The sequence below is a fragment of the Miscanthus floridulus genome, chromosome 5 (genome assembly GCF_019320115.1).
Source record: "Miscanthus floridulus cultivar M001 chromosome 5, ASM1932011v1, whole genome shotgun sequence".
Classification (NCBI taxonomy): Eukaryota; Viridiplantae; Streptophyta; class Magnoliopsida; order Poales; family Poaceae; genus Miscanthus; species Miscanthus floridulus.
In genome coordinates, this window is record NC_089584.1 from 16,170,460 (window position 1) to 16,187,257 (window position 16,798).

The window sequence follows — 16,798 nt, forward strand, 5'->3', positions numbered from 1 at the left end:
ATGAATAGTAGCACTTTCGTCTTATTTGACAAATATTGTCCAATCGTGGACCAACTAGTCTCAAAAGATTCATCTCGTGATTTCGAACTAAACTGTGCAATTAGTTATTTTTTTTTACCTACATTTAATACTCCATGCAAGTGGCTAAAAATTGATGTGATGGAGAGAGAGTGAAAAAACTTAGAATTTGGATGGCATCTAAACAAGGCCCATGTTTGTTTGGTTGTAGATGACTTATAAACTCATTAAAAGTATGGCCCCCACGCAGAAAAGGGTGACTTATAAGTTTTAAGTAGGGATAAACCAACTTAAAACTTATAAGCAGGAATGACTTATAAGTTGGTGGTGTTTGACAAAATAAATCACTTATTTTACTTTTTAACTTATAAATAGATGACTTATTTAGAACCAAACAGACCCAAACCAATTAATAGTATTTTTCTCTCAAAGTAAACCGACACCACAGCTGAAGAGATTCGCTGGTCACACGGATGGAATTGGCGCCGGCGGCGGGCTGGCAGTTACGCAGCTGCAGCGGCAATAACTCCCGCTGCCCACCAGCTAACCTGTCGTCCATCCGTCCCGATCCGATTCCAATTCAATACCAAATTCAGTCCGGGCAGTGGTTGGCCCGCCGCTGCCAGATCGAATCGGACTCTCAATCCGTGTCGTGTGCAGACCACCGCGGAGACGCCGAAGCTATATTTCATGCCATCTGATCTGATGCGTGTGGCGTCTCTGCTTGTACTAGATCAGCAGTAGCACAGCTCAGGAGCCTGGTCAGAGTAGCCAAGCCCACCCCAGTCCCGTCCCGGCGTCTTCTCCCTCCTCAGTCCTCACCGCGGCTCCGGCGATGGCGGGCGTCGGCTCGGCGGTGCGGCGGCTCTACCTCTCCGTCTACAACTGGGTCGTCTTGTTCGGATGGTCCGTTGCCTTTGCCCCCGCTGCGTGCTCATCTGTTCTTCTTGGGTTCCGGATGGATCTTCCTCCTCTTGCTCCGTTGGCCGTGTCTGGGTTTTGATTCGGTGTTTCTTTGATCTGGGGGTGTCGCAGGGCGCAGGTCCTGTACTACGCGGTCCTGACGCTGCGGGAGAGCGGGCACAAGGCCGTCTACGCCGCCGTCGAGAGGCCGCTGCAGTTCGCGCAGACAGCCGCCGTCATGGAGGTCAGCTGGTTCTTTTTCCGCACCCATTTTTATTTAGCAGTGCTTTGGTAGTGCACTTCAGTTTGCTTGGTCACAGTAAAGCTGTAAAGTTGGCCCAATTTCATATTTTTGCTCAGCTCATGAAGCATGGATCTATCCTAACAGGAATGATTACTGCTTTAAAGTTTGAGTAAGGATACTACAAGCAAAATTGTCTTGTGGTTCTTGGTAGGAAGAACTGCTAATTAACTAGGCGTCCTGTTCGTTTGGGCTGGTTTGGCTTATAAGCCATGGCTAAAAGTACTGTTGGCGGGTTTGGTGTGAGAGAAAAATATTGTTCGTCGGCTGATAAACCATGGCTTATAAGCCAAATATGACCAAGCGAACAGGCTGGATGTGTGCAATTACATAAATTCTACTTATGGTTGCAGCAACTTATGGTTGCAGCAAAATCTTGCACTGGTTCAAATTCAGTAAGGGGTCGTTTGGATCCCTTCATTTTGGAGAAATTGAAATCTACGTAATGGATTAGGCTATTTGGCTTGGAATTTGACATTCCATAACTTTCCCAAGCTCACAAATAAGCCTATCTCAAATTCATAAGGAGAGAGATGGAAATGGATTCTATAGATCACTATGCTGTAATTCTATTCTCTAACTTATAGCACACTCTTCAACTCACTTCCCTACAATAGAAATGCAACATATAGGTATGTCCCTTGTATGCCTAACAATAAATATACAAATATATTCCATATACAACTATATTAGCTTAATTAATCTATGTCTAAATTGTAATTATTAGAATGAATTGAATTCTAAGGATACAAACGGGCCCTAGTATGTTTTTGCTGTGCTAGATAAACTCTGAAATTTCTAGTGCCGTAGTTCAAGTCCATGTTTTACCCACATGAAGATTGTGAGGTACTAACTGACCTTTCTGTGTTTTTCTGGTGGTGGCGATGTTGGTGCTTCAGATTCTTCATGGGCTTGTAGGTACGGTGATGTTGGTGGACATGTATCCCTTTTTCTTGTTATAAGTCCGTCTACTCAAAACAGTATGATACACAAACATCAGTCTAGATCTTGAACACATCAGACATTTTATTTATCAGAAAGTTTCCGAGGAGGGTTAGATATAAGAAAAATATGCTTTCTTCACTATTGCGGTATTGCTTTTTTGTCACTATTCTGGTAAGTTTGTCTTCTTTATAGGGTTGGTGAGGTCTCCGGTCTCTGCAACTCTTCCACAGATTGGATCCAGGTTGTTCCTTACATGGGGTGTCTTGTGGAGTTTTCCTGAGGTATCATCACTAGCAAGTCTTTATGTTTTCATATATGACATCCATTTATTTTAGGAATACGTCTTAATTTGTTCATGAACTTTAGAGTTTCCATTTTGTAATTTCGTATTTTAGATTAGATACATATCAATGTGTTGGCGTGTTGCTGGGGCCTTGACTTATGACACGGTTCTAGGTTTAAAAGCATTTGCTAAATTTTGTGACTTTTTGGACTAAGTTTAGGTTAGCCAATTATTTAATTTTCAAGTCCGATAATGGAATAAGCAACTATGAGTACGCATTGTACAAGTTTCTACACCAGGCACATTAGAAAAGGATATTGCATCCTATTTCAATTTTTTTCTATTGTGAGTAAACAATTGTATTATTTCTTGACAGTGTGAACCTTGTTTTGCAGACCCAGTCACATCTTCTTGTTACTACCCTGGTCATAAGCTGGTCTATCACTGAGGTACAAATTACTTGATGTAATGCTCTAAATTACTCACGTTAATTACCATTGAATTCAGTACTTTATTATATGTTGCTATAAAACCTAGAGTAAATTTTGTTATGGTCTGAATTTCAAAGTAATCTTAATAGGAATTTCTGGTTTCTTGCAGATCATCAGATACTCTTTCTTTGGAATGAAGGAGGCATTTGGCTTTGCACCTTCCTGGTTATTGTGGCTTAGGTAAATTTGGATTTGCTCCAAATCTGGAGAATAATCTTACCACCTTTGTCATTGAAGTTTCCCCTAAAAGTGTTTTTGCATACTGATTGTCTGCAGGTACAGCACCTTTATGTTGTTGTATCCTACTGGTATCTCTAGTGAAGTTGGTCTGATCTACATTGCCTTGACTTATATGAAGGTACACTGATCTTACTAGAAAACTGAAAAGGTCCACATGTTGTTCAGCTTATAACTATCGTTTTTAACTATTTTTTTTGTGGACCAATTTCAGGCATCGGAGAAATACTGTCTTAGGATGCCCAACAAATGGAACTTCTCATACGATTACTTCTATACATCTATTCTTGCCCTCCTGATTTATGTTCCAGGTAAGCCTTCCCCCTCAACCGACCTCCATTTTGCTATTTGCATTAGTGTCTTATAAGAAGGTGCTTTGTTTCACTTTGGACCACCGCAGGAAGTCCGCACATGTACCGTTACATGCTCTCACAGAGGAAGAAGGCACTATCAAAGGCCAAAGCGGCGTAATGCTGCTCAAGGGCTCTGTAGAATGGTTTGTGTGATGTTAGAATGTGCCTCACGGCTCAAGTTTTCGACATTTCCGGTAGAATCTAGTGATTGGGGATATTATTAGAATGGAGCTCTTCATATGAACTGCCCCATACGTGTAATGTGTTGTACCGGAATCATTTCAGCTATCAGCTGTTGCATGGTTAAATTGTAATTTGCTCCAAATCACCCCCAATTGGGTGAATTTCCATGTTGATTATATGGCAATGTGTTTCGCACAAAGTTCAACTAGGCGCTAGGTGAAATCTAGGCGTTGACCCATTGCCTAGCGCCTAGTCGGCTCGGTCCTAGGCGTTTTGGCAATATAGCCATAAATTTTATATTTATATTTATATATATATATATATAACACTATATATGTATATAAGTATATAACTGTTATATATGAGTCATAGTAAATATAAAAAGAGGACAAGTAGACATATCTGATTCCTAGCTGGCTTACTCTTACATGTTTCTAGCTCCTGCAACATATTTTGACAGCTAGTAGTTAGTAAATTAGTCAATAGACAGCTAGTTGTTCATAAAAAAATAGAAAACACTAAGTTGTGACTTATCTGGATGATTTCAGCAGCCTCCCATCCATGAGCACACTATATCAGCAGCTGGTAATTACAATACAAGTGGATAGGACAGTAATACAAGTACACAACATAATTTATAAATTAAGGACAACACAAGCACATAGTTCTTAGTTCAGGTCTCACAAATCACAAAAAAAGACACACAGACACAAAGTGACATAGCTACAGTTCATAAGACCAGGACATCACAAAAGGCTTCACTACTAAATGGAGATGGTCCAGATCATATTTCTTCTTCATTGTAGTACACATCCTCATCGTCATACTCTTCTTCTTCAAACTCAAATTCTTCTCCTTCATAGAGCTCCCTCACTCTTGCACTTCTACGCAGCTGAAGCTGTTCATCTGCTCCCACTGCCTCTCCAATGATAGACTAAGGTATCCCTGTACCTTCCATCTCATCTTCCTCCCCATCTCTAAAGTCAACTAATGCACAATCATCCCCACCCTCTTAGAGAAAACCTTGAGCTTCAGTTGTATCACTAGACAAGAGAACATCAGTGATTTTGTTTGACTTGATCTTTTGTCTCTTACTAAGTAGCTTGGAGTTGAATTGGATATACACCAGCTTGTTGAGGCGGGTTGTAGTAAGCATATTCCTCTTCTTAGTGTGTATCTATAATTTAAAAAGAGCATTCTCAGTTCTACAATTTAATTGTAATGCTGCTAAAACTGAAATGTTCATAATAGATAGGTACTAACTCCTTCAAACCCACTTCAATTTCTTTCACAACCAGAAGGGCTTGATGTCAAAGATAGGATCCTTGTAACCATCTTCTGTAAAGCTGCTGTTTCATATCCATACAGTCTCCACCATGATGCTAAAATAAAAAAAAACACATCTATTAGTTTAGAAAACAGCAAACAACAAACATCCATGAGCCATGTAAGCTTATAGGAAGTACCTCTACCTGGGTTGTAATCAAAGTTTTCAAAAGTCCTAGCAAGCTTCTTGCTAAAGGGTCCTTCTCTATTCTGAAACTTCTTTAGTTCAATGTTGGCAGCCTGATGCTGCATGTCCTCATCATGATAATAAAATTTCTCAACACAAGCTATAAACCCTTCTGATATTTTGGGCTGATCAAAGATTGATGGGTCACTATAGCTATAGTGAGGATTCAGCAAATAGGCTGTCAAATGCAATGGAGAATCAAGTCTTCCATTCATCTTCTTGTCAATAACAGCTATTACATCCTTGAACCGAGCCTCAACATTTCCAAAGGCCTCTTTGATCTGTCTCTTTGCCTTTAGTAGTTCTCCATAAAGGAAACCCATGGATGTCCTCACATCCCCATCAACCAAACGAAGGACTTTGACCAATGGCTCAAAAACAGTCAATGTTAGCTTCACATCCTTCCAAAAGCTTGGACTCAATATAGTTGTTGTTGCCTCTTTTCCATTCTTTGATTTCACATCCTTCAATGAGTCCCACCTACTATGAACCACCATCTTCCTTAACTGGTCCTTCTTCTCTTGCATGCTACTCAAAGTGAGAAAGTTTGAAGCAAACCTAGTCACTCCTGGCATCACTACCTCTTTCCCCTCTGTGAAGTATCTCAAGCACTCCAATGTCCTTGTGTGGCCATAGACAAATATGGTAAATGCCTTTGCTTGGTCAACCACTTTCTTGAACCGAGTCATGTTGCCAATTCCTTGGAGCATAAGGTTGATTGTGTGAGCTGCACAAGAGGTCCAAAATATGTGTGGTCTCTTCTCTTCCAATAGCCTCTTTGCTCCCATGTTGTTAGAGGCATTGTCAGTCACTACTTGCACCACATTGTCTGGACCAATCTCTTCAATTGCTTTGTCCACAAGATCAAAGATGACCTCACTGGTATGTGAGACATGTGACATCTCCTTAGAGCTGATGAAGGAGGTTCCATCAGCACAATTGGTGCACAGATTCATTATGCTTCTCCTCTTCCTATCTGACCAAGCATCAGTCATAATAGAACACCCATTTTTCATCTTCTCGGCTTCACGCTCCTGCAGCAAACTCTTGGTTCTTTTATATTCTTCTTCCAGCAACTTCCCTCGCAGTGCATCCTGAGTTGGAGGTACAAGTCCTGGACCAAACTGTCCAATTGCTTCGCACATTTGCTTGAACTCATCATTATCGCATGCATTGAAAGCAATTCCTGCCAACACAACATTGAAAGAAGCATAATTAGTGTTCAGTACAGGAAAACAACATATAATGAACTTTGAAATATAAAAACAGCATAGTATACTAGCAATTTACCATGTGTATAGGCCCATCTTGCAATGTACTTATGCACCTCATTGGTTCTTTCTTTCCAAAGTTCCTTGTTCAGTTGTTGTTGCTTCAAAGAATCAGACTTGGTAGCTTTAGGATCAATAGCACGTGTCCATTTGTCAATGGGTCCTAATTTGTGGGGCTCTGAACTTCCAACACAGGTGACTTCATCTGAATCTGTTCCAACCCTAGATATATGAACTTCCTCTCTAATTTCTAGCTCACGAACAGTCTTCTCCTCCCTCTTCCTTTTTGCATCAGCTAGTGCCTTCTTGCACTTCTCTTTAGCCTCCATAGCCTGTGGTGTTCTTGCTGTGCATTTCTTTACATTCTTTCCTTCATGAGCCAAATGCTCCTTCAACCTATGAATCCCTCCTCTCATCTCCTTGTCACAGAGCTTGCACTTCACCTTGTCCTTGTTGCTAGCATTAACAAGAACACCATATTCCCATCCAACATCATCTGAGTTCCTTTTCAAGAGATTAGTTGCCTCAGTTCCTGTTGCATCTGGTGCAGAAACACCTTGTTTTGTCGACATCCTACATTTAAATTCAAGAGTTCACCAATGAATTCAAATACAAGGGAGATGAGCAGGGGAGGAGCTGCCGGCATGGGAGGGGAGAGGAGCATGGGAGGGAAGGGAGCTCACCTTGGGGACTTTGGGTGGCCGGCGGGGAGGGGTTCCAGTCGAGGACGAACAGGACGGCGGCGGCGAGTCGACGACGAGCAGGACCGGCGACGCGCGAGTCGGGGACAAGCAGGGGACGACCTTGGACGAGCAGGGGAGGAGCAGAGGAGGAGCAGGACCGGCGGGAGGAGCAGGACCGACGGGAGGAGTAGAGGAGGAGGAGCGGTGGGAGGAGCAGAGGAGGACCGGCGGGAGGAGCAAAGGTGGGGACGAGCGAATGGCGCCGCGCTCCCTTCTAATCCTCCCGCGGCTGGGTCTCGTGGCCGCGCGGGAATTCCTCCCGCGCTCCGATTTGGCGCGCCAAAACTGGCCGCCCTCGAGCTCGCGCTCATCTCGCGCGCCTACGCGCCACGTCCGCGCCCGCCTAGCGCGCCCACGCGCCGCCTAGCTCCGCCTAGCGCCGCGATGCGCGACTATGCCCCTAGTCGCGGCGACGGGCTTCGCCCAGCGACTAGGCGCGCGTAGTCGCCGAGTAGGCGCCGCCTAGCCGAACTTTGGTTTCGCATCCTTCTCTCAACTGGTAGTGTTCTCTTGTTTCTAGCAAACAATATATGATTGATTATTATCCAGTGCCAGGAACATTATCATGCTCTAGCTATAGTAGTTGATGTATCACTTTTTGTAGTGAACTTATTTTCTATTGAGAAGCTGAGATAAGTGTCATTTTAATATCTCTTTTTGGGAGGAAATTAATATCATTCGGCACCGGGGATTTAGATTGCAAAAGCCCTCAGGCCTCAGCCTGGCCCACATGTTAACGTCTGCCACCTTATATAGTTGAAACACAATCACTGATTGCAATAGATTTTCCCAATCCGCTGATTCCCATCGGAAAAAAAAAAAAAATCTATGCGACGGTGTAGCGGTGTCGCACAGAGGATTCTATGCGATGGTGTCGCATAGAATTTTTTTTTCCCCTCCTGTCGCGCCCTCCGAAGGCCACCGGATCCCAACTATGCCGCTGTGTCCCTCTCTGGTGCCACCGGACACCATCTATACCGTTGTGTCCCTCTCTGGTGCGAGCGGTCTCTGGTGGCTTTACTTCATTGCTGCCGGTTACCTCACATATTTACTTCATTGCTGCCGGCTACCTCGCAGATTCATCGAAATTGCGAACCCATCTATTGCAGCACGGACTTATGGGCTTGTATGAACTCTAGACTAAAGTAAAAAAAAAAAAAATCAAATTTGGTCTAAATTGTTTACCGATGTGATCTTGTTTCGGCCTCACCGAAATGGATAAATCTCGCTGAAATTTGATCGTTTTAGACTGAATCACATAATCATAGTCACAACTCACACCCCTTTCTCTTCTTTATAATAAATATTCCTCCATCCTAAATATATAAGGCATGCATTTCAAAATTCAAACTTTGTTATTTTTTACTCACAATTAGTCTAACCATAGCAAAAGTTTATATTAAAATTGGGATCCTAGGTACAATCTTTTTTTTTTGCCCAATAGATCATAGAATAATATCGTAATATTCAAATCCTATCAGATTCTACAAAATATATTTTTATAAGATTTCTAATATGTCATAAAGATTGAAGTCTATAATATTGATATTTATTGATCTAACTAACATTTTAAAGTTTAACTCAAATTATTTACATTATTATTTTCAATACACCTTAGCTTTAAATAGCATTTTGTCATCCAAATCATTTAAAAAGGTTTTTTTTATGTCAATTGTTATGTAGTATGATAGGATCAAGATCCTATCATTCTTATGGGATTATATGGAAGTTTCATATAAGATCAAGATATTACAAAATCTACAATACATCATAGGATCGATATCGTTTTGCTTGATAGGATTGTAATGTCGTAAGGTTTAATGATTGGATCAAAATCATAACAACCTTGATCACTAGTCTCGACTTCAATTACTGGACTTCATGAGGGTCAAGTCCGGCTTGTTTGATATCAGTACCTAAATATTTCTTACAATCAGCCTGTTCGGCAGGCCGTAAATGATCGTGGATTATTTACTGCTGGTTGGTTTGGTGTGAGAGAAAAAATGTTGTTCCAGCTTATAATCCATGATCGTATACGAGCAAGTGAACAGGCTAATGTTGTCTATCTGGGTTTTCATGGACTCATGATGGTTGTCTAGCCACGTGGCACAAATAGGCCACATGCTCAACGACTTATGACACTGCAAAATTTGGTTAATGTCAAAGAGGAAATGCTCGAACTATAACGCATCGATTTGGGACTTGGGAGGGTTATATCAGCATGTAAAAATCAGTCATGATGTTTTGTGCCAAAAAAACCAATGTTGGAGTGTGCATGGAACTGGTTTAAGTGTGTTCATTTGAGTGTTCATATACTGCAGGATTATCCTGGATCATCTTGTGATTTTAAAGAAGAACAGTAAGCTTCTAGCTGAGAGCTGGTTTATTTCCTGTGAACTACTTGCTGGCACTTGGCAGTTGAGTAATGCTTTTATTGCTTCTAGAGCTGTTGACGAGTGCCCTCTTCCTAACGCGCCTTAGCTACATGGCTGGTGACCGGCTGATTTGTTGTGAGAGAGAAAACACTGTTCCGGATGAAAAAACAAGCTGAAAAAGACGAATTATAAGAGAAGCGAACAGGACCGCTGATTATAAGAGAAGCTGAAAAAACAAGCTGAAAAACAAGCTGCCACTACATGTTTTTCAGCTTATTCTTCATGGACTGCGCATTTTCTTTTCTTATAACCAACCTGAGTTTTGAATCAAACTTGAGTCGTCTTGAATATCGATGTTACTTTCCTGATCAGTCATCAGTGACTCAGCTAAGAAAAGCGTGGTGTTAACCCTTTTCACAAGTTCACATATGACTAGTTGACTATACATATTGGTATCTGAAGAAATACAAAACAGATAAATAAAGAAAAGAAAAGAACTTTTTTAGATAAATAAGTTGTATTGTACTATATGCTACCAGCTGTTCAGAGGAAATTTGCAGGTCATAATATGCTTGGATTTTTTGCGTGGGTGCCTAGGTGGTGGCTGGTAAGCAGTAGCAGCAACGACAGTTACTGCCACTTTGCACTGACCAACTAATATCAGTTTTTGATGCGTCTGATTCATATGTTTTAGGTCAAAGCCACTACCTTAAAGCCACGACCTCAGTGTCTTCCTCCCTGCAATTCTTCAATGGCAGGTGACGACGGGTCGGTGGTTCGGTGGCTCTACCTCTCCCTGTACAACTGGGTTACCTTCTTCGGATGGTTAGTAGTAGATCTGCCTATTTTCAGTTCCTGATCAGGTCTCTCTTGGATTGGACATGGGCCTCCTGTTGGTTTGATTTGGGTTCTTGGATTTGAATTCTGCAGGTTGCAGGTGCTATACCACGCAATCTTGGCGCTGTTAGGCGGTGGCCATGAGGCCGTCTATGCTGCTGTCAAGCTGCCACTTCTGTTTTCACAGACTGCTGCCATAGCAGAGGTAAACTAATGTTAGCCTAGTCGCATGTTTTATCGAACATCTTAATGTAATTATACAGAAGATCACAAGTCTATAATTTCAAACTCTCTCTTCTCGATAGTCATTTCGAAATGGATTCAATGTTTTCAACAGCCTTTGCCCCCACATGTCAAGGCCGCATTATCACATAGTCAGCATATCATGTCACCATGTGGATAGTTTAACACAAGTGAATGTTTAGACTTCATATTGTACAATTAGCAAGTTTTAGGCTGCTAAAAATTCGTTTAAGTGTATCAGCACCTCAATGAAAACATAAGACAAGTTTAAGAACCACTGATTGAGAGTACCCGGACCTAGATAAGAATATGAAACAAGTTCGAGGAGCAATGGTGAAAATTATCATTCCATAAATAGATTCATTGATTTCTAGTCTTATTTCGAATTGTATCAATCCTACCAATTTATTCATGGCCATCTTTAGCCCACGGTTCATGTAACGCGTTATGTCTGGAATATGTGCTATTGCTGGGTAACACTTGTCACTTGGACAGATACAATTCAAGATAAACTTATTTATATTTTTCTGAAAAGTCACGAGCAAGAAATTTGTCGGGCATGTATTAATAGAGAAGAGCATCGTACAATTAAATTCACTAATTTAAAAACAAAAAAAAACAATGGATCTAAACAATGAACTTCTTTATATGCATACTCTTATCACTACACAACAATAACCAGATGTGTGCTTCTTGTATCTGTACATTGGCAGTGTTCGGCTGGTATGAAAGTTTTATTGTTTATGCTGGAAAGCACTGTTCATAACGGAATGTTGTGAGAGAAAAACACTGCTCCGGCTGAAAAAAGAAGCCGAACAAGCCGGCTTGTTGCTCAGCCGAACACTGCAAATGGATCTAAACATTAAAATTAAACACAAAGACCAGAGCCAAGAAAAAGCACTATGCAACTTTTATTGTATCAGCTACATATTTTGCTACCAAGATTGTCCAACGGGCACACTTAGATGTTTAAATTAGTCAATGGAAATCTATCTGTTTCAATCATTAATACATGTGATAAACATTTTTGGAAAAAGCAAATGTTGCATATAATACGTGATGAACATGACCAAGCATGTATTGGTAAAATAGATACACAAATTTTCATGCCAGCGGTTAGGATCTTTCCCTCAGTCACTCATGATCAACATATTAAATGAAAGTAGAGAACACATAGACATAGGATAGAGAGACTATTCTTTATTTCTCTGAATATTGATGATTACAACATATATAGTCCTACCAAGGTCTAAGAGTTTGGTAAGAGCCCACGTACAATGGACTAGGATTATAATTCCTCATTACCACTATATGCACATGTCTCATTAAAACTTCATCCGAAAACCCAGTGAGAAAAAATGATTCTCAGAGAAAAAAGTACATTGCATTTGCAAGTTGAATTGCACATGTTGCCTCATGAAGATAAATGTTATCCAGCATTTGGAGAACAAGTCTGCCTGAAGCATTTTATCCATTTCTTTATTAACAATAGGAAGAGAGTTTATATACAATCTTTCAATTTAGTTGTTACACACTTATACCTCTGTGGTCCTACAAGAAACTTTGTGGAATTCCTTGTATCAACCTAACCGTGCTAATTTACTAAGTAATTTGAATTTCACTGGTGATGGCGTCGCTGGTAGCGCAGATTCCTCATTCTATTATAGGTAAGAGGTTCTTCTTTCTCTCCCATTTATGTTTATATTTTCACTATCCATGTTAGTCATGATATTCTAGTTATTGAATGCAGTCTTTATCAGAACTGACTTTTTGCATGAAAATAATCCCTCAAAGATTTCAACATGAAAGTAGTAATTTTCAGAAATTAACTCTTGTATTACTTTTTTGAAAAAATTGAATTATATGTTGAACTGCTCAAAGGTCTTGTGAGATCTCCAATCAGTGCAACTCTTCCACAAGTTTGCGGAAGGATCTTAGTTACCTGGTACATCGTGTGGAGTTTTCCTGAGGTAGCATCAGCTCTTGATCTTTCATATTACACAAGTTCTGGTTTTAAAAGGGCATGCTGAATAAAGAAAACATAGTGATTTGTTCAACTCCTAAACTAGAATGTTAGTTATGTTTTGCTTCTGACCATGGGACAGCCACAGATAAGACAGCACGAGTGCATCTTAGGCACGGCTGCTCTGTTTTCTTCAGTTTACTTTTGTTGTATATATATCCCAACTAAGGTCTTGTTTGGATGTGCATGTATTCATCTCAATCCACATGTGTTGAAGTGGATTGGAGTGTAATTAAACTAAATTCCATTCCATTCCACTCCAACACATGTGGATTGAGGTGGATACACATACATCCAAACAAGTCCTAAGTAAACAGTTACTTGGCTGGGTTCTCAAGAATACTGTATGATCAATGTGCACGTTGTTTGCGTTGCAGACACAGTCTCATGTCCTCGTTACTTCCTTGGTCCTAAGCTGGTCCATCACTGAGGTACGTACATACTAACTGCAACAGATGTTGAGTATATATATCACCTTCAGTACCCCTGAGTTCCTAAAGTAAAAAATAGAAGAAAAAAAGTTGCATGTTGTGAAGTTTCTCATGATGATATTAATGTCAAAACATAGTGCCGCCTCCATTTCAGAGTATACTTTACTGCTGTGGATTGCAGGTCATCAGATATTCTTTCTTTGGTTTGAAGGAGGCATTTGGAATTACACCTTTCTGGCTCCTATGGCTCAGGTTGGTACAAGTTCTGAATACATCCATCCCACTGTTCCACAGAGACTTGAAAGAAATCGTGATACACCCTTTTGCAATTTCTGTTTAAATTGAATCACTACCTGTTATTTTCCCAACCTTTTGAAGGTACTCCACGTTCACTGTACTGTATCCTATTGGGCTTATCAGTGAGGTCGGCTTAATCTTCACTGCCATGCCTCACATGAAGGTAAGTGAACTGAAGAAACCAGAAGCCCATGTTGCTCAAGCTCAACTGCTCAACTGGGTAACGAGTTTGACCTATCTTGGCAACAACTTTAATTTGCAGGGGAGATCCTTCTACATCTGTGCTGGATTAACCAGTCTCTATATTCCAGGTGCCCCTCCGTCTCTATCTCTATGTCTTCATCCAAGCAAAGTAGGATCTGACATGACACACTGCTGCTTCTGCTTCTTTTGGCTCTCAGGATTCCCATACTTGTACCGTTACATGCTCGCCCAGAGGAAGAAGGTCCTGTCCAAGGCGAAAACCGCGTAATGCTCCAGACGAACCTCACTGTCACAGAGTAACCAGTGTGGTTGTACACTTGTACTGTGCCATGGCTCTTATCAGGTGGCAATAACAGTGTGGTTGTACTGTAATACCAGGGAATACTGAATATATAGCTCTTCCATGGGTGAAAGAAAATAAAATCATATATAAGTGGATACTTTTTTGTGCGTACAAAGCTTTTCGGTTTTCGGTGTTGATGCTCGGCTTTCAGATCAGGTCTTGTTCCCTCCAATTTTTACCGCAAAAAAAAACAGAGATAAAGTTTCTGTTAATGGAGTCACTTGACATGAATAGCAAGAAGCAAGAAGGATACAGTCACCATTTGCTTCAGGCAAATATGTATGCAGCGACTACTCTCTGTCAGCTGGAAAGAAAAGGAGGTGAGAAGGGTAGGCAGAGATCAGATTCAGTGATGAAAGGAGTGGAACTGAAAAGGGCAAGGTAAAATAATAAACATTCTGAATCATCGTATCTTGGATCTGATGGCTGTAGTATCTCTACTATAATTGACCAATCAAAATTATACTAGATCTCCCCAGGAAAACGTTTCTTTCATCAGTTGATTTATTTTAGTTTTGTGATTTATTTTCTAGACACCACCGTAGCGTTAGCATGGGCACTGTACTATGTCTTGCAAGAAAATAAATCAACTGATGAATCACAAAACTAAAATAAATCACAAACAAAACTAATGAAACCAAAGGTAAAAGATAAAAATACCTGCGCATCAATTAAAGACGGGAGGAATTAATAGGACACTGCATTGAAACCAAAGGTAAAAGATAAAAATACCTAATCTTTGTGATAGAAACCATTTTAATAAGACATAGTAAGCTTAGAGCCCTCTCTCCTCTCTCCACCACCTTAGTATTTAGCCTGCTTATAGTTAATTTATTGGGAGTACTCCACAAAATCCTCAAAGTAAATTGTGTTATTCACCTTTTAATTTATTGTTGTAAAATGGCATTCAGAATCAGCATACTGTTTTCAAAGTTCCTTTATTTAAATTGAACCACCAATCTGGCGAAAGGAACCTTGAGAGGAGCCTCAGAACGCAGAGTTTGAAACAGTACTGTCTTCCCACTCCCCATAGGTACCGAGATAACCATGTTCACATCTGAGAAGAAGCACACATACATGGAAGCACTCACTTTGCAAGGAAGTGAAGTATCTGCAGAGAAACCAAAACATTACTTCGATCACTAAATCCCACCCCTACACCAGTCTCTCAATATTACTTTATATTCCCCCAACAATTCCAAATTCCATTAACCAACCATTACAATCTCATGCAATGATGCAATACGCGAGACTACTACACAATTGGAACCATGTCCAATCGCACAACTGAACAAAGACAATAGTGCAGAAACACAGTGTATAAACAGCAAAAATCGAACGGGTAGCTTGATAATAATCAATAAATTAGCGCACGGGTCGCACCTGAACATGAACACGGAGCAGAATGGCAGGGGCAGGTCGGAGACATAGCGTATCACGTACGGATCGGCGAGAGATCCCATCCTTGATTGGGCAACCTGACATCAAATTGGATTAGGATAGACATCAAATTGCTCATCACTTGTCACTTGTATGTAAGCGGATACTGTTCAGCAATCTGTGCATACGATAGCAAATGGCAGGTGTGGAACTTCGATCTGCTTACTCTGAGTGCACATTGGATTTCAGATAGGCAATCAAATTGAACTTGTGTACCTTTTCTCTTTTCCCAGCCGGTGGAAAGCAAGCAAGGGTATTTTGTAGGGAAGTTTTGGTATTTGGTTATGCTAGCTAGCACTACTAAATCACAACACTTCTAAATGAAATATGATGCCCCTCATTGATAACAACAACTAAAGGGGATTTGGACATTGCATTCAAGATTCATTCCCCATGGCCCAAGCTACCTTTGAATTCTGCTGACGCGCGGTGATCACATAGCTAGCTCTCGGAGATTCTGAGGAGCTCCTCCAGGTACTCAGCACCGAGGTCCTCCAGCTCCACGACGAAGCGCTGCTGCTCAGCTGCCGCGGCGGCGGCGGCGTTCTTGACCTTGCTCGTGCTCGACACCGCGTCGTTCGCTGACGCCGCCGCCACCAGAAGCTCGGATTTCTTGCGCCGCTTCCTCTTGGAGTGTCAGGACTTGAGCGCCAGCGCGGGCGAGCCTCCCGCGGAGGCACCAGCCCCGCCACCGCCCAGCGCGAGCACTCGGAGTGACTCCTGCGCGCACTCCACGGGGAAGTTGAGCGCGGCGACGGAGCCCTAGGCAGACACGGCCGCCTAGTCATAGGCCATCGCGGCGGCCTCGGCGTTGTCGAAGTTCCGCCGCTCTCCTCCCCCACTGCCACTTCCGCACCCTGATGAACGCGCCCTTGCTAGGCGCCGCCTGCCTCACGTCGGCAACCGCCGGCACAGAGGCCTCGTCATCCGCGGCGCGCCAGGGCAGGCGCGACCGGAGCTGTGGGTGAGGAGAGGTCTCGTGTGGGTTTGTGATCTGGGAATCCGAGGAGTCACGATTCTGGGAAGGCGGAGGAGGGAGGAGTTGCGGCGCTGGGGAAGGAGGGGCACGCGATCGAGCCGACGACAGCTAGGGAGGCGGCCCGAGCGTTATCTTTTCGGAAGAAAGTAAAAAATGGACGCGGGGGCGCGGGACAGGCAGGGAATCGAACCCTGGATGCGTTGCGCGGTGTCTGCGTTTGAAGCCTGCGTGCGTGGGATGAAGGGCCTAGCATCACACATTCGACGTCAGCCGTCGGATAAGTTTGGGTGTTTTATTAGCTCTTGATTTTAAATAAGATGAATTACTGTGTGTATTTTTTTGGGTGTAAAATGGTTGGAGGTTTTCAGCGGGATACGTTTTCTTG

The 16,798-nt window shown here is 42.0% G+C and overlaps 3 protein-coding genes and 1 long non-coding RNA gene across 7 annotated transcripts; 2 read left to right on the forward strand and 2 right to left on the reverse strand.

Moving 5' to 3' along the window:
- The first annotated feature begins 490 nt into the window (after positions 1-490).
- LOC136451623 (very-long-chain (3R)-3-hydroxyacyl-CoA dehydratase PASTICCINO 2A) lies at positions 491-3,913 on the forward strand. Its single transcript, XM_066452314.1, has 9 exons — positions 491-924; positions 1,054-1,165; positions 2,122-2,140; positions 2,360-2,448; positions 2,846-2,899; positions 3,051-3,121; positions 3,218-3,299; positions 3,393-3,489; positions 3,579-3,913. The coding sequence occupies exons 1-9, from the start codon at positions 854-856 to the stop codon at positions 3,647-3,649; spliced, it is 666 nt and encodes a 221-aa protein (XP_066308411.1). The 5' UTR covers positions 491-853; the 3' UTR covers positions 3,650-3,913.
- Positions 3,914-4,992: 1,079 nt separating this feature from the next.
- On the reverse strand, positions 4,993-7,261 carry LOC136454317 (uncharacterized). Its single transcript, XM_066454774.1, has 3 exons — positions 6,518-7,261; positions 5,187-6,413; positions 4,993-5,096 (listed from the first exon to the last, which is right to left on the reverse strand). The coding sequence occupies exons 1-3, from the start codon at positions 7,068-7,070 to the stop codon at positions 4,993-4,995; spliced, it is 1,884 nt and encodes a 627-aa protein (XP_066310871.1). The 5' UTR covers positions 7,071-7,261.
- Positions 7,262-10,136: 2,875 nt separating this feature from the next.
- On the forward strand, positions 10,137-14,295 carry LOC136451624 (very-long-chain (3R)-3-hydroxyacyl-CoA dehydratase PASTICCINO 2A-like). 4 transcript variants are annotated; one of them, XM_066452318.1, is made up of 10 exons: positions 10,137-10,223; positions 10,311-10,441; positions 10,547-10,658; positions 12,345-12,363; positions 12,578-12,666; positions 13,097-13,150; positions 13,332-13,402; positions 13,529-13,610; positions 13,710-13,758; positions 13,849-14,221. In XM_066452318.1, exons 1-10 carry the CDS (start codon positions 10,146-10,148, stop codon positions 13,917-13,919), a joined length of 756 nt encoding a protein of 251 aa, XP_066308415.1. In that variant the 5' UTR covers positions 10,137-10,145; the 3' UTR covers positions 13,920-14,221. The 4 variants fall into 4 exon arrangements, with proteins under 4 accessions (XP_066308415.1, XP_066308413.1, XP_066308414.1 ...); XM_066452316.1 differs by having other exon boundaries at positions 13,529-13,758; positions 13,849-14,294; XM_066452317.1 differs by having other exon boundaries at positions 13,710-14,290.
- Positions 14,296-14,482: 187 nt separating this feature from the next.
- On the reverse strand, positions 14,483-16,525 carry LOC136451626 (uncharacterized). Its single transcript, XR_010758618.1, has 3 exons — positions 15,842-16,525; positions 15,378-15,472; positions 14,483-15,105 (listed from the first exon to the last, which is right to left on the reverse strand). It is a non-coding gene; the product is annotated as an uncharacterized lncRNA (long non-coding RNA).
- Positions 16,526-16,798: the final 273 nt, after the last annotated feature.